The following is an 18,139-nucleotide window of genomic DNA, read 5'->3' on the forward strand; positions in this document are numbered from 1 at the left end:
TTTCAAGCACAACTGCAGCTGACTGACAGTACAAAACTCCATCCTGTTCTTACTTCTCTAGATATCCTCTGGGAGATACTTTTCAATGTGAATCTTGGTAACGGGAGAGCTCCTCTGTTTACCAAAACAGCTAAGCATGTGCTTGACTTTAAGCACATAGCTGGTCTTAAGAGCCAGTAATGCGCTTAAAGAGTTTGCTAGATATGCATTATAGATATTCCACTTCATAAGGAAGGAAAAGGGTTTTTCAGTAAGAAGGCAACAATGGAAAACAAGGCTGATGTGGTGGTGTGGTAAAACACCTCCCATTGCAGATATAAATAAGAATAGTCTACTAACTCTGACCTCTGTTTCAGAGACAATTCTAATATCACAATTAAGCGCACTGACTGATGAAGCTGCGCTCTTGGAACTTCACAAACTAATAAGCTGTTCAATGGACGATTAACTCTGGTCTGCACAAGGACTACACAGGTCTAGAGATAAGCTATTAGGCTAAAAATCTGCTTTTTTTTAGAAATTACAGTAGTTGTCTGTATTAATTTCATTTCACAGAATTAGTATTTCTGCACTTTGTACGCTATTTTTTTTAAGCTTAACTACTTGGAAAGGTGAACAGAAAAATTCTGAAACAAACAAACAAGCAAATGACAAATCTCTATATTACCAAATGCAATTTTAGAATTCAAAGTTATGGAAAAAATAATTTAAACTGTGTATTCTAATAGTGTGCAGCCACATGTCTGAGCTCAGCTCACTTATTTAGTCTCGTGATTGACAGAGCATTTGGTAGCTTCTTGGATGTTTTAGAATGAAAGAAAGTAAGGCTGAATCTCACTGATATGATTATGACTTGTCCATATCCTGTGCTAAAATGCTTCTTAATTACTTTGTCTTCTGCTTATGACTTAGGAAATTTGCAGCATCTTGTAAACTGCACATAACAAAAGACTGATTTATAAATCAAAACTTTTGGAACAGATGAGGTTTCCTCAGTGAATCCCTTCTGTGCCTCCAAAATTAGCCCTGTCAATCAAACGAACAGGTGGTGTATCATTACACATAATGGATCCCCTCTCACAAGATACGTTCTTTTAGGAAACCAATCAGAGCTGACAGTGACATGATGAGGCAGACCTGACAGGAGAGCTGGGGTATATAAAGCAAAACAACTATGTTAGCACTTCTGAGCAGTCGTGCATTCCCCGCCTCGCCTCGGGTGTAGGGATTGCAAAAAAACAAAACTACACTGTCAAGACTGTGTAGTTTTGTTTTTATGATTAGAGGCTCTACAATTCTCATGCTGGGATTGTCTAACAAAATTTTACTCTGGATAAGGACGTCGTTTAAGAAGATTTCATTGGGCTTAGCCCACTCTTACAGGCACTTTGAGAGATCAGGTTAGTAACATGTTTCTGATTGTGGAATAAGTATTTTATCTGTCATTAACAATCCTGATACAATCTACTATTTGCAAATTTTTTTCAGGGAGGGGATGTAGGTTTCAGACTATGGACATAGACCATTTAAATTTTCTGGGAAGATTATGTCTTAAATTTCTGGGTGTAAGTTTTGATACTACTCAGCAAAAAGTTTTTCTAGTATATTTATTGTGAAAGACTATAAATTAAAATTTGAAATGTGCATGGAAACATCTGCTTAACTTTAACTCCTTTCATTGGGAGTGTTCAAGGTTATGATACTGAGAGATAAACAGAAGCTCCCAGAATAGCTCTGATAAAATGCACATGGTATCAGCTAAGCACTGATGACTTTTTAAGGGAATCAACTGCTAAGGTATCAGTTACATGGCAGCTCTGGAACACTTGTCTGCTGTCATTCATAGCCAGGAAGGTTATTTCTGGAACATGACATTTCAGATGCATACTTTCAATTCTAATTATACAAAAAGCCTTATAAGATCAGAGCTTCATCACTGAATTTTGCCTAGACAATGAAACATATAAACTTTTTTTGAACTCAATGACAATTCTACTTAATTAAATTATTTTTAATCTATTTTGGAGTCAGGAAATTATATATATATACATTTTCATAATGTTTAATTATATTGTCAGATTATTTCCCCGGGTTTTAGCATGTGACAGATATTTGTCTTCATCTTCCTTTCAGAAAACTAGTGTTGTTTTAGGATAAAATGGTGGTCATTTGTTTCTACTTTGAACTCATTTCCCCCTTACTCTTGAAGCTGAAAAGCTTTGATAATGGGCTGTTCCCCTGTTAAGCTGGAAAGAGTATCCAGCTAACCAGTAAAGGCAATAAAAAGCAGATAAAAATCTCAGTACAATATCCAGCTCAACTCTTATGTGATTATTGTATGTAGGCACCAGGCACTGATTTCAATTAAGGAACTCATGCCTTTAAAGGGTAGCATAAATTTTGCTCATAGTGAAAGAAACTTCATTTTCTCATTAATTTTTAAGTTTAAGCCTGGGACTGTCACAAAATCAGGCACAGAAGTCAAAGTAAACAACAGTAAATGTGTGAGATTGACTTGAAATATTATGGGGTTAAATCTCAGTTAGTAAGGCCTGATATGCTCTCAGGGGAATTTTTTAATGAGAAAAATTGTAACTTGAATAGATATCCGGTACTATTAAGAAGATATTAACAGCATTAAAAAACTTGGACAAATCAACATCAGTAAATAAATGCGTTCATGCAAATATAAAATATTCCTGATACAGAAGTTTTCCTAGTAGGAGAGTGCTATTTTAAAGTAGGATCTTGTGTCATAAGAAGAGAAAGCAAACTTCTTTCAGATTTCACATGGATCTGCAGTTGTTCAAACCATCAGTGTCAGTGGCTACCTTATATCCTAGCTCACATTTCGAAGGTAGCTGTCTTCCCATATTCAAAATTCCACTGAGATACTCTCTAAGAAAGAGTATAATTTTATCTACATCTGTAGTGCCAGTATGCTTCTGTGCAAAATGAAATTATTCACTACTTACAGATGGCTTGTAAGAGTCTCTTGGCATTTTTTTCATTATCAAAAGCCAAACACTGTAGGCTTTCAAACTTTTTTCAATGGCTACTTAGTGACCTTGTTGGCCTCCTACTGGAGAATGTAAACAGTTTGCACTAGCAAAGCGTTTTCAGATACTTTAAAAAAAGTCCACATGGAGATTATTTTCTATTTAGGTAAAGATTAATGGCCAAATACAGGCTAGAAGACCTGTGGAAGGTCATGCAATGAGTCAAGCAGAACTTTGTCTCCTTCTGCATACTTGTAATGCCAAATCACAGCTTCACTAAATATAACATTTTCACATCCAACTCAGCCAAGTCAGCCCTAAGAGTAATTTGCTATGCAATTTTTCTAAACCCACAATCACAATGCTTCACCAGGTCAACGTGATTTAAAACTGAATAAATTGTTATGAAAATAATCACAAATATTCCTAAAATCTAGCAAGAAGGATGTGTGTGTAATAACAATTTCACTATTGATTTCTAATTTCTAAATTTATGTTGCTTTCAGAGTGCCTGTAAAGATGACGACAAAAGCACCAACATTCACGCAGCCGTTACAAAGTGTTGTGGCACTGGAGGGTAGTGCCGCAACCTTTGAGGCTCATATTAGTGGTAAGGTTTTTGTTCATTCTTGCAAGATTGATTATTGTCTGTTACTATTTTTGGTAACGTTTATGCTAAGACAAATGATAAAACTTTTCATAGATCGTAATCTGAGCTGAACAGGTAAAGACCAGTGCTGAAATGTGACTATATATCCATATCATACAGTAGTAATCAGCACTGAGGTGCTGTCAGATACCCATGAACACACTGCATAAAGTTACAAGGCTTCCCAGGCAATAGTGAATCATCCTGCCAATGAGACTGGTGTCAAGTCTCATGTATGTTAGAACCATGAAAATTGGGAGAAAATAGCGTTTAATGATTTACATAAAAATACATATTGTACTAATAAGGGAACTTCATGTGAGTGTAAAAAGACTGAACTTGTTTGGATGATGATTGGACAGAATGAGGAATCATAGTGCAGAAGGCAAGGCATATGGTAGTTCTTCACTGACCTAGTTCTAAGCCTAACTCTAGCAACTTCTGCACCTTTCAGTTTACTTCATTCTGGAGTTCTGTCAGTGAGGGGTTAAAAACACAAAATCTGGGTCCACATGGCTACTGAAGACAGTAGAAACCCTAGTTTGCTAGATAATAGATGTGTATGATGATCATGATGGTAGCTCAAGGCTGGATTAATATAATTTAAATTGCTGATGTAATTTAAAGATACCACGTAATTTTGAAGGTAGCTCATTTGCCAGTCTACGCCCCATTCAAACACCTCATCTTGTGCAAAATCCCATGCAAGAACCCTTATTCACGTTATAAGGCTGAGTTGGTTTTCATAAGACCAACACCCTGTTCTAAGAGTGCCTCTGACCTCGGCAGTGACTAAGGAGAAATGACACATGCTCCTGCTGATGGAATTATATTGTCTTACAGGCATTAGCAATGTGATGATCCACATATCATAAAACACTACCCAGATGCTCTGTGACAGGTGCAAACACATGATCTGTCCAAGTATAATGATCTCTGACATCTAAGGTCCACTGTGGTTCATTCCTTTGGTCCCTTTGAATAGCACTGACTCACACAAGGTGTTTGAACATGTCATGTAATCAATATCCATGATATTTTTTCATGCCTTACTCTGTTGTTTGGCCCTCTACTCCTCAATTAATTGCCCTGACCTTCTCTTGTTATCTGTACACTGTAAATTTTCAATTAAGAGTTTCTTTCCACTGCTGATTACAATACTTATTATGAATACATAAAGTTATCACCAGAACAAGTGAATATACTAATATTATGGCTCAGAGTGTGATTTTGGCTATTTTAATTTGGGTGATATCATGGATTATTTGATAGGGGAACTTGATTTCTTACAATGAGGAGTATACACCATATTTGCATTTTAGTCCCAAATATCATGTGAGGCAATCTTCTGTTAGCTTTTATTTATATTGTAAGATTTTGAAATACCTTTTCTGCCCCAAAAGTATCCATCAAGATTAACAGATCTGACAGTGGTTTGTAATTTAAGTTTTCCAATGCATAAAAAATATGAAGAAAGTTTTATTTCTTGAACTAATTGCATAAATAATGGACTATACGGCTTTATTCTGCTACATTGTCTTTCTTACCTGTCATGAATTATTGTGATTTTGAAATTTACTTTCTTTTTAGCTCTGATAACTCTGTTTATATACAAATCAAGTATTAATACAGAGATACAATTCGAACACAGCCCAGTTAATCTAAGAGTACCAGAAGATATTAACAACCACCAGAGGCGTAATTTTGCAGTCTGTAAACTAGAACAAATGATTGCACTGTTGTGTCAGACCATGAATTAAGTGCCACAATGCAAAGGTTTGATATCAGTCAAAAATACCCAGCACCTCCCCCTGGCTTAGAACACACAAACCCGTGACTAAAAGCAGTAAATGCCAGAGTAGCTAGCACATCATCGCAGGGGGGAGCACTACTGGGTGAGCAGTTACTGAGGGGACATGAGGCGTCATGTCAGTGACAAGAAAGTCTGCCGTGCTGATGGCAATAGAACTGTGTCCATCCTCATGTCTCCACAGTAATGATCAGGTATTGAATTTGCTTACAAAAAACTAACATGTACTCCAGTTGAGTACCGAAAATATCAGTTCAACTTTCTTGAATTTTGCATTACTCAATGTAAGACAGCCCTACACTCCACATATTGTTGAAAGCAACACAGAGATGGCACACAGGTTGGCAGTTCCTTTCACTTACATCATTGTCAGGACAATTTGAATTTAATTACTAAATTAGTGAATTTGAGGCCCTTCAGGTTAATTTTCTTCATTTTATCAATAAAGTTCAAAAACCTAAAGGACAGTTTCAAAAATGAAAATAACGTCCTGATAATTAATATTCAAATCATAGTGGCATTTGGCACATTTTAAAGTCAGTCCTTACTCTACATAGTCCAGCCAAAAATATCTGTAACCTGAGGTAAATCTTATGTTTCAGTCCCTAGCCCTGTGGCATGGGATTAGCAGAGTCCTAGTAAATTTGTGAAGTTCAGGGGTTTTTAGTATGAATTTGTGCTCAGGTTTTCAAAACAGCTTCTAATTTTGAATCCTTTGAGCATATGACTTTAAGGCATTAAAATAGACTCAATTTTTTTAAATGTAGGCTTTGTTCAACCTATCACACAAACCCCATGTTTGCTAATCATCATATGATGCTGCACCAAGAAAATAGCACATTTTGTTTCAAGAAATTCTCTATTGAAAAAGTGATTTTTGGTTGCCAAGCTTAACAATTTTTGAAACTCCTTCGCACAAATGTTAGCTCTGGATGAAATCGGTGGAATCTGCTGGATGCTTTGTATTTATGATGATCATGTTCAACTTATTGTATACTAGTAGTATAAGACACTCTGCGTGTATCTGTTTCTATTTTGTATATATCTAAAAATCAGTTTTTCAACTATGAGTAAAATTTAAAACTTTGTCAACCAGGTATGGTGTGACTGCAGACAGCCAGTAAAAGCTTCAGACTACATTTCTGAGATTCCCTTTCATTTTAGTCTCACACAGTCATATTTCTGACACATTGATCCCCCAGATAATTAAATTCCTTTTAATTTATAGGAGAATTTATAGGAGAGGTACTCTAGAAAGGAGCAGAATTCTATGGTCCTGGGGTTTTCCAAGCCACAGAGAGTGGAGATCAAAAAAGTAGAGCAGCTCCAGCAATTGCAGTTTCAGATCTCATTCCTGAGCCTGTGTGCAGTGCAATTGGTGATTTGTCTTGAGAGTCTTGATGAGAAGTAAATAAAATAAATTTGAAGGATTTTTCACTTTGGAGAAATGATGTTGTAGGACTACAGAAAAACTTTTGAGCTGGAACCATAGCCTTAAATTAGCTGTTCTCCTTATGTGGCTTGCCTAAAACCCTTGCCTGTTTGTCAAATGGATTTCAGTTGCTCAGTAGAGTAGGCTGAGTAAAAAACCTGGAAACAGAATTTCCATTAGAAATCAAACCCCACCATTTAAAGCTAAAAAAACAGCTGTAGATATAGGTCAAACTCTTCTGACAAGAAGAGTCTTGCTCACAACCCTGGCAACGAAAGAATAGTGTGTTTGAACAACAAAAGATACCAAACTAAAACAGAATTCATTCCAAGAAAAAAGAAACAAATCCTCCAAAACATTAATAGCACTTGATGTTAATGTCTACAGCAGTCACTTTTCTGTCACTTCATTTTTTGAATCATTTAGTGTTAGGACAACTACTTAACTTGGTCAGAAGTTCTGATTTTTACTTTGTCTCCAAACTATTGGACTGGATAATTTTGTTAGCAATAAACAACACTACTTAGATACTAACAGATAAATAAAAGAATTCTCATGTGCATTAATCCATCTCCCTCATAATTTCAATGAACAATTCCTCAGCAGGACTGCCAAACACTACAGTCCACTCATTATCCAAGTCATTTCCTAAATTCAGTAGACTATGTAGTTGTTCTATTGCTCTGTGTATTTGAAAGACCTTTCTAAAAAGAAATTCCTTTACCACTGTGTCACTAGACTTACAATCATGTATCTGTGCCTATGCCATTGCACTCCACTATAACTGTGCATACATGAGTGAGTATTATGGTAACTTTGGGTATCTGGCATTTCACAGAATCTTATTCTCCTTTTGTATTCCTTTTTCTTTAGGTTTCCCAGTTCCTGAGGTGAACTGGTATCGGGATGGCCAGGTTCTTTCTGCTGCAACTCTGCCCGGTGTGCAGATCTCGTTTAGTGATGGCCGCGCTAAACTGGTGATCCCCACCGTGACAGAAGCAAACCGTGGAAGATACACCGTACAAGCCACCAATGGATCTGGGCAAGCTACTAGTACCGCTGAGCTACTCGTCACAGGTATGAAATAGCTAAAGAAAGGCACCTCCCTCTGCTGGCAGTGTGAGAGAGAGCAACAGCAGAAGAGTCAGTTAATGAAAAAGGTTTGGATTTAAAGTACATGATCAGAAAAGAAATAGCAAACCAATTTGTTTTCCTAAAGCAGTCTAGAATTCAGTATGTATTCTGGCTTGTATTTTCTAACAGCATCATTATACACATATAACACTTAATTGTATAAAGTTTAATCTTGATCTTATAAACTCTCAACCATAATTACAAACTTCTGTCATAGCTTCTGCTCATGTAATCTGTCACAGTGGCTTTATTCAAACTATGTATAAAAGAAATTATAAAAGAAAAGAAAGTTCGGCAGATATTTAACAGAGTAACTCACATAAAGGCTCATACCCAAGAGACTGCACTTACTACCTATGGTTATACTCAATGTATCTCTAATTCTAGAAATATTTGCACACATGGGCATAGTCAGAAATATCAGAAATAATAAACATGTGAAAAAAAAGTTAAGATTGTTTGCATTTTGGCAAATCAACTCTATGTTTTAAATGTTTGAGTCTGTAGTATCACCTGTCAGTAACATGTGAAAAACAAAAAGATCTAATGCAATTCTACCTATGAAAATATCTAGCCCTTGAAGTTCTTTTTAACAGATGTTATTGCTTTTCTATTTATTTCTTCAATAAAACTGCAGCTGGAACAGCACCACCAAACTTTTCACAACGACTACAGAGCATGACTGCAAGGCAGGGAAGTCAAGTTCGACTTGATGTGAGAGTGACTGGAATCCCTACACCTGTGGTGAAGTTTTATCGGGATGGAGTAGAAATCCAAAGCTCCCCCGATTTTCAAATTATACAAGAAGGAGACCTTTACAGCTTAACAATTGCAGAAGCATATCCTGAAGACTCCGGTACCTATTCAGTAAATGCCACAAATAATGTGGGACGTGCTACTTCAACAGCTGAATTACTAATTCAAGGTAAAGGAGGTGAAGTTGCAAACCATGAAAATAAGCGATCATTCATTATTGTAAAGGTACAATATGTACCACTTCATCAAAGTTACGGCAACAAGCCAACTTATAACTTCTTTCTCAAGCATTATTAACTTGCTGTGAATAAACAGTGTTTTGGTGACATTTGCAAAAGGATTTTGTCTGAGAATTTAAAAGGAGCTTTTCTCCAGAATGGGTCTTCTTTAAACTGAGGATTCAGTGGACAGGATGCTCCACTGAGGATACTTTCACTCGTTCTTATTTTGCTCTGTAGATTTCACAAAGTTGCATTTATAAGCTGTCTTTGACAGAATATATATATATTAGACTGCGTAACTGTACATGGTCTTGTAAATGAGCCTGATAAGAATGAAGACAGTTCTTAGAGAACTGTAGCAGTGAATCATTTTACCTAGCGCAGTCGTCTTGCTTGGATTTTAACTCAGTCAGGCTTCCAGGATGTTTAGATATTTGAGATCCAGGACTGTTTCGTTTTGTTTGTTGTTTGTTTTTCTAATGACAATAATGAAAAAATATTATTCCAACTGTTTTCACAATTATCTGTCTATAGATACTTCAGGAAAAACACATGGTTGCTCAACACTTTCTCTGTTGTTTATATAAATTTGTATACAAAGGAAATTGACCATTCATTTATTTCTGCATCTGCTTGTTGTTTGTTGCCATCTGCAATTCTCCTGACCTTGTTTTTTCTTCCAAAAGGTGAGGAAGAAGCCGTTCCTGCTAAAAAGACAAAGACAATTGTTTCGACTGCTCAGATTTCACAAACAAGACAAGCCAGAATTGAAAAGGTATATTTTTCAAAAACAAAGCTGATAAGGTTAAAATGTGGATAACGATTTCTACAGTATCTCAGACTTGTTCTCTTGATTTCATTGTAGAAGACTGAAGCCCACTTTGATGCCAGATCACTTACAAGTGTTGAAATGGTCATAGAAGGTGCAACAGCCCAACAGCTCCCACATAAGGCACCTCCACGAATGATTCCTAGACCTACATCAAAATCACCAACCCCACCAGTAATTGCTGCAAAAGCACAAATGGCACGACAGCAGTCACCATCACCTGTTAGACAATCACCGTCACCTGTAAGACATGTCAGAGCACCAACACCCTCACCAGTAAGGTAAACTTTTTATTCTTTCAAACAAGATTGCCTTTTGAATCAACTTTCACATACAGAAGTAATGCTGTAGAATGACAGCACAGTATAAAATGGAAGAACGCACTGACTTAATGACAACTGTGTTTATTCTGATGGTGAGCTATAAGGTACTATATTTGCCACTGTTGTAGAAGGGTGTGCCTTTTATGTAAACTTTCTATCACATATGGAAGAAAATCCTTTAGAGAATAAATCCAGTTTGATTGCTCTACGTACAGCTGAAATAGCAGTCAAAGCTTCAAGTTCATGATGAAAGAGAAGAAAACAGTAAAGCAGTTGGTCCTTGATTATTTTAGATGAACAGGGAAAAGAACAATGGCACTCTAATGAGTGGCAAGCAGAATGGAAAGAACACATTCTTTGTGTATGCAGAAAAAATGTTTTAAAGCAGATAAGGTAAATATGGTTATGGAAAAATAACGTTTAGTTCTGCTGCATAAAGAGTTTTAGGGGGAAAGTAAGTGATATAAAGAGCAGGGCTCATGGTCTGGGAGACCTCAGGAGGTGTGTGCTGAGAAAGCAGGTAAGGAGAAACTGCTTTGGAAGCCCTGCAGAGCTGGTGAATTTGGCCCCATTGAGAATAACTTGCAAGTACAGGGAGAAATGTATTAGTAGTAACTGGCAATAACTAACAAGCTGCACAGATGAAAGAATAATTCAATTGCGCCATCTACAGTGTGTATGAAACTGGAAGTTTGTACTCCACTGCTTGTCAAACCACTTTTAGACATACGTTAGAAAATAAACCTAAAAATTAACATGATGCTGCCCTCTACTGCTGCAATATGTTAATGCTCCCTGGGAAATACAGTATAAAAAATTCATCTCAAAGAAAGTGTAACTTAGAAAGTTTATTAAATCATTTTGAGAAATGCTTTCAAACTGTCTGTTAGGATCAGGACTGAATTCTCAATTTTGATATTCTAAAAAACTAGCACTTTCTAAGTGACTTCCAATTATTGTTGGGGAAATTTTAAATGCAAGTATGGGGAAAAATATAGATCAGAATCTTTCTTGCAATATGAACACATGAAGGGATAACACATAGAAATAAGATGTGGTGCAGCAGTACATAAAGTTATTTTGTTGCTAGGTGGCTGCCACATAAATTTTTTTACAAAAAGCAGTTACTCTAATCATTTTGTCTCTCTATGGAGACTGGACCACAAATGTAATATGTAATACTCACAGCCTGTAAGCCTTTTATATTATACCTATTAGGAGAATTATGATAGAGAAAATGGAAACTAATAATTTATATATATACATATTTATTTTAAATATGTGTGCTTGAGTGAAATGCACTTTGACATTTGCCCTTATTTCTTTTTGGGAATCTAACTAAGCTACTATGAAGATATGTTACAGTTATGAGTATGACAAAAGCACACATTAGGCATAATGTTAAAATCAGGTAAGTGTAATATACAAGTAGAACACCTCAAAAACTTTTGTAAAATAAAACAAATGAAGATACCTTAAAAGGGGAGTGAATTCAAGTCCAGGCTGAATGGCACGTTTGTATAATTGCTGTTGTATGACAAAACATTAATTATGTTAATACTTTATTTTTATATTAGGTCAGTTTCTCCTGCTGGAAGAATCTCCACCTCACCTATTAGACCAGTGAAATCTCCATCTCCAATCCGCAAAACACATGTAGTGACAACAGGTGGGGCCGAAGTCCTTCCTCCTTGGAGGCAGGAAGGATATACTGCAACCACAGAAGCCGAGATGACAGAAACAAGAGTATCTACAAGTGCTACCCAAATAAGAACTGAAGAAAGATGGGAAGGAAGATATGGGGTCCAAGAACAAGTTACCGTCAGTGGTGCCGCTGCTGGGGAGGCTGCAACTGGTGCTACAGAGGTAAAGTCTGTTTTTTGAAAGAACGTTGGTTTTGCTTTATGTGTGGACTTATCACAGCTGATTAGATTTGCTAAATGGAAGGTTGTGTATAAAAATGTGTGTGTACCTGCTGTTGAGAGTTCTGCTGAAAATATTTAAATGCTTCTGTGCAACATGCTGTCTCTGTACTTGATTTTTGTCCTTCTTCTGAATGCAAAACATGAAAAAATGTCTTTTGATGTGATTAATATAGGTGAGAAAGGACAGTGAAAAAACAGCAGCTGTTGCTATGGTTGTTGCTGCTGTGGATCAAGCCATGGTGAGAGAACCAGCTCCAAGTGTTGTAGAGCAAACTACTAAAAGGACAGCAATGACTGCAGTCCATGTTCAGCCTGTTCAGGAGCAGGTAGAAATAGAGCATAGGCATTCTATAGTTTCCCCTTTATCCCTTCACCCAACATGCAAACAAGGCATGATTCACTGTGAGGAATTAACAAGACATTACCCAGTGCACCACAAAAGCATGACTGTAAAATCACTTTTTCCATTGCTTTTCATCATAGCAGGATGGAACTAGTTATTCTTAATCTGTTTTTAAGTTTAAGAATGCTTTCTATGAAAGTGTTCGTGTGTTTTTCCTTGTCATTTGTTCTCTAACATTATTCTGACACTGGTGGAGTTTTTCCTCTAATATCTCATTTACAATTTACCCGCTAGGTATAAAATAATTCCCCCTTAGTGTTTTTCCTTCACTTACACTTTTCTCTTACTTTACCTTCTCTTTCTTTTGATGATCAAGTTGTTAAAATGAATTTTAAGGCTTTGTTTTTTTGTTTGTTGCTATAAAAATCAGATGAGAAAGGAGGCAACAGTAGTAGTTACCACTGATAAAGCCACAAAACAAACAGTAATATCGAGAACTAGAGAAGAAATTGTTACTTCAGAAGAACAAAGGCACATCTCTCATGAAAAGGTGAATACAGATGTTACCTATGATTGTCATATTCTGCTCAAAAATTTAATGTCTCCTCAAAGGACAAGCCTATGAACAAGAAAAATGACATACCACAATACTATTTTTAGCTTCTCATAAATGCTCACTGTTACTAGTTTACATTGCTATCATTCTCCTATCTCTCCTTGATGATGATTCCTTTGTTATTTCAGTTCCATTAATACTGAAGGATGTGATAGATAAACTTGAAAAACATTAACTTAGTAAAAAAATCTTTCTTTTATATATTGTATGGTGTTTTTTTCTCTGATTTTGTTTCTGAGCTTGCTATTTGTAGCCTGCTTTGTTTGTTGGCAGTACAGTGGGTGAGAAAAAAGGAGCAAAAACTCATTCTGCATTGAAATCCATTTTGAAAATACTGATCCAGATTATTTTCACGTGTTTTATCAGACAAATGGGATGTAATGGAAGATCAGCTTTTATACAGAAATACTACATCTGCATTCTAGCAGAAACGCATGAGGAACGAAGTGTAACCTATGTTTAAAGTACTTAGAAATAGAAATCAACCTTGGAAAAAAAATCAGATGTTTATGTGCAGATTATAGCTGAAGATGGCAAAATGAAAATTACTTAATACTTGATTTTAATATTCTATACTTTCTCAAACTGATTATGATGCAGGACAGTTTTTCTCTGATCAGATTTTTTTTTTATTTATTACTGCTTTCAGTAGCAAAGCAACCATTTGTGGAATGTTGTGTTCTTTTTATGCTTAGTGTATATATGTTTTATAAAAAGTCCATTTATGTTGATGTTGTTTCCAGACTAGATGATTTTGAAATCCAGAATTCAACATTTTATTTCCCTTCCAGTTTTATCCTCTTTTCCAAATGTATCAAAAATCATGTACCTTATACTTTTAAACAATATATCATTTAAACTTCTTTATTTGTAAACACCTAGGTAAGAAAACAACCAGAGAAAACTCCAGTACCCACAGTAGTTATTGCCACAGACAAAGCCAAAGAACAAGAAAGAATATCAAGATCTAGAGAAGAAATATCTACCAGACACGAGCAAGTGCAAATTGCTCATGAAAAGGTAAATTAATATTACAGATGTTTAACTCACTGTTATGCACCAAAAAGTTCATAAAACCTCATTCTTCATCAACTGTGCTACATATCTTTGCTCTGCTTATATATGAAGAGCAGATTATAAACTGAAAAGTTTATCAAGCAAGGTAGTCCAGCCCAGTGTCTCAGGTCCAGGTCTACTGATTTCAGGGCTGCTCTGTCTACAGAGGAAGAGTGCAGCTGCCAATCCTACAGATCTTTTGAACATTATGGCTTTTACTGTCAGGGTACAGAGAACTTCATCTTATGCTTAATGACCTCTGATTTTTGTCTGAAGGTAGATTTCTAGAGATAAATTTTAAAGGTTATCTCTCATGATATAATATTTATGCGTGTAGTTTGATTTAATGAAGTTCATATTTGTGTGAGTATTGAATGTATCTGCTAGACTATATTGTGAAGTCTTTGTTGGAGTAACTGATGAAATAGTTCCATCTACTGATGGGAGCAAATATTAAGTCAGTAATACTCATTTTTCTGTAAGCAGAAAACAGTTTCTACGAAACAATGATACAGTACAATTAACACACAGATTAATGCAATATGTTAAATGACTTTGTTCAGCTAGCATATAAAATACGCTATAGCTTGGTCTGCACAAAGGGATTATTCCATTTCTCAAGTGCTTTTCTTCTCTTCTTAATACAAATTCTGAAACCTTATCCCACTTTCCAGGAAAGCTGTATAATTTTGACAGCAGACATAATTGATTACTGTTATTTTCTTTACCATAAAAACTAGATAACAAAGGAAGATATGAAACCTTCTGTACCTAAGGTAGTAATTACCACTGATAAACCTAAACCACCAGTCATAATATCGAAAAGTAAAGAAGGAATTGCTACCAAACAAGAACAAGTGACCATAACCCATGAAAAGGTGAATAGCAATATTATATTTGTTCTTTTATCCTCTATTCTTTAAAAACCTTGTGTCGCTCAAAAAATACTAACTATACATTTCCAGATCATTTTTTCTATGATTTATTCCACTTACAAACTTCCAGAACTACTGTCAATACTATCTTGTTCTCCTAAATGTTTTCATTAATAGGATGCCCATAATTCCTTTCTGATTGACATTTGGAATGGAATAACTGACTCTTGAAATGCATTTGAACTTTTTTTTTAAATTTTAATCATTACTTTTACTTAAGTAGGTGTGAGGGTGTGACAATACTTATCAGTATACATAATAGAGTATAATAATATAGTATAATACAGAGCTGTGTGCAGTGCACAAGAACCTAACCCCTTCTTTTTAGTTGTTCCTCTTCCAAAATGCTTTTCTGTTGTTCAAATATCTTTCAAGATCATATATAACTGAAACTTTTATTTTTGCTACAATAATTAGATTAAAAAGGAAGCTAAGAAAACTACTGTAGCTCCGAAAATTATTGCCACTGATAAAACCAAAGCACCAGTCACAGTGTCCAGAACTAGAGAAGAAATTACAGCCAAGCAAGAACAAATTCATCTAGCTTATGATCAGGTGACTATAGTTGTTGCAGATGTGAAATGAATTGTTAAAATTTGTTTTATCTGCAAACCTTACCTTTTAAGAGCTACTTGGGTACATTAGAATGCCTTCAAATATTCCTGATAACATACCCATCAAGTTGGATGATTGTCAACAGGGGCAGTGTGATTAAATTTCTGGTGATAAAGAGGTTTTTGTCTCACTAGACAGAAAGGACTATTATGAAACGCCACTTCTAAGACTACAGTCAGATTTCTCTCTGAAAGCCTACTTGCTACCAATGACAATCAAGTAATGTTTACTTGTTCAAATTTCTGAATGAAATTTTTTCTTCTACATGATGATTCCTTGCGATGTTATGGTTGTAAGATGAAACAACTGATCTCTGTTCAAGTTTCAATTGCAATGTTCTTTATATCATACAAACTTTAGCATCCATTCAAGTCTGTACAATTTATTACTTCTGACAATCAGACATTAGCAGACATGGCTTTCTTCCTGTAGGACTCCCACAGCAGAAAAGCTTTCTGATTTTAATACAGCCAGGAACTCTCATATGTGGAAGAATAGCATAACTATTGGCTATAAAAGCTAGCAGCTTTTATGTAATTCTATTTATCTACTTTGTTAGAAAAAGTATGGTACATTCATAAAACAATTTTATAAAATATGATTAAAAGAGCACAACATATAAAGCTCAGAGGAATCAGACTGCTAAGAGACTGCAGTTACGTGTTAGATGATGTAAATTTAGGGCAAAATTCAAATTGGTACAAACAATGATTTTGAAATAGGCAATAATATTGAATAAGACATCCTTGTTACCTAAGCACTAATAAAAAAAAAAAACTCTGCAAATGATCACATTTTAGCCTCACTTGTTATTTTAGTTCAAGGCGATAATGACTTTAAAATCAGCATGAAGTTATCCATTAGAAAGATATCCTAAGGCATAAATAGGATATGCTTTGTTGCTACATCCAGATCAGTTATAACAGTAATAATAAACACCAGTAGTGACTGTCCTATTACCTATTGTTGTCTGACAGGGCAAAAATTTAGACCCTGATAACACAGAATTTGACAGTATATAAGAAAAAAAGAAAATTCCAGCTGCAAATGTGTTATTTTCAATTCCTCAGAAAACTCGGTTTTCCTTCTTTTGTAAAATCATTTGATAATTAGCCCTGAAACAACCAATATGCCTGGGGTAAAGGTTTTTATGGGTATATTCCATAGTAAATACATTCATATCAGATGCTAGACACATTCTCTACATTTTTAGTGGCATCTAACAGTTTTATGGAGCTGATCAGCATACTGACTTTATGTGTACATGTACATACCTGCCAAAAGTAGCCGTAAATGTGACTATGAAGCATTAAAAGAGAGCTTGCATACAAATATTGATATGTATAAAGCACACAAGCATAGCTGTCTTCTGAATATGCATAGATAGAACTTAGAAAAGACTATGTCTATGTCTGAGTCTACTGACTCTGCAATGTATTTATGGGTGAACATATTTGATGTTTACATTATTACTTTTGCATATGTATGCACACTTTCTTTTTTTGTAATATACTTTACTGAGCATTATATTTATAAATATTTGCCGTATATGTAAGCCTTTAATATAATGATGAATATTTGTATGAATTTTGCCAATGTTATCCATAGACTGAAGCTGGAAAAAGGGCTGAAGCTGTAGCTACAGTTGTTGCCGCAGTTGATCAGGCGCGTGTTCGATCACCCTGGGAACAACAACAAATGGATGAAGCTTATGTAAAGCAGAAAACTTTGGAATATGGCTATAAAGAGCAAGTAACAGACCGGGTTGCTGCTGTGAGAGACCGGGTTGCTGAGGCCCCAGCAGAACGCCATGTTGTCACTAAAGAAGTTAAAACTGTCTGTGTTCCTCCTGAGAAACATATCTCTGCTGCTGAAAAGAAGGAAGTTCAGATATCAACAGAGGTTAGACATTAGTTTGCATTGCATTCTTTTCCAAAAACTGTGTCCCAGTGAAATCTGTTTCAGTTTGGAGAACAGCATCACATTCTCAAAAACTTTTTTCATTGCTTTGTGTAGATAAAAAGAGCAACAGAAGCTAAGACAGAGAAAACAATTCATGTTGAACACCCACGACCTCGCACAACAAGTCCTCACTTCTCAGTCTCCAAAATTGCTGTTCCTAAGCCAGATCATACATATGAGGTAGGAAGTGAAAACTGCATCCAAGAATAATGTGCTCCTTTATAGTAACAAGTGGGTCACCCTTTCCAAAGGCTTTTCCTCCTGCTCCAGTACGGTGCTTTCCCAAGAGTTGCCTGCTCTCTGCAACTGTTTTTCTTTACAGCAGTGCTGTAAACAGATACATGAACTGCTAACATTTGATTTGTAATTATTAGTATTTAACAAAGCTTATCATCTGTATAAGGATGCAGCTTCAATACACCATGTCATACAGTGAAATCATAAATGTATCATGAATCTTATGTTTTTTAAAGAGCAGAAGTATCCCTTTTCAATCTTATGTGCATCATTTCATTAGCACATTATAAATATTGC

General features: G+C 35.6%; 1 protein-coding gene across 1 annotated transcript in view; it reads left to right on the forward strand.

Moving 5' to 3' along the window:
• Positions 1–1,185: 1,185 nt before the first annotated feature.
• Positions 1,186–18,139, forward strand: part of TTN (titin) — a 247,054-nt gene continuing 230,100 nt past the window's right edge. Inside the window, exons 1-14 of the mRNA XM_062640616.1 lie at positions 1,186–1,400; positions 3,506–3,609; positions 7,764–7,967; positions 8,662–8,949; positions 9,688–9,776; positions 9,867–10,111; positions 11,731–12,019; positions 12,252–12,404; positions 12,852–12,971; positions 13,920–14,057; positions 14,834–14,971; positions 15,446–15,583; positions 17,252–17,545; positions 17,660–17,785. Coding sequence (XP_062496600.1) covers positions 3,519–3,609; positions 7,764–7,967; positions 8,662–8,949; positions 9,688–9,776; positions 9,867–10,111; positions 11,731–12,019; positions 12,252–12,404; positions 12,852–12,971; positions 13,920–14,057; positions 14,834–14,971; positions 15,446–15,583; positions 17,252–17,545; positions 17,660–17,785 — 2,313 coding nt within the window. The 5' untranslated portion in view covers positions 1,186–1,400; positions 3,506–3,518. The remainder of the gene's footprint in view (positions 1,401–3,505; positions 3,610–7,763; positions 7,968–8,661; positions 8,950–9,687; positions 9,777–9,866; positions 10,112–11,730; positions 12,020–12,251; positions 12,405–12,851; positions 12,972–13,919; positions 14,058–14,833; positions 14,972–15,445; positions 15,584–17,251; positions 17,546–17,659; positions 17,786–18,139) is intronic.

The sequence above is a fragment of the Pezoporus occidentalis genome, unplaced genomic scaffold, assembly GCF_034315485.1.
Source record: "Pezoporus occidentalis ecotype Australia unplaced genomic scaffold, CSIRO_AGI_Poc_V1 ctg66, whole genome shotgun sequence".
NCBI classification, from domain to species: Eukaryota; Metazoa; Chordata; class Aves; order Psittaciformes; family Psittacidae; genus Pezoporus; species Pezoporus occidentalis.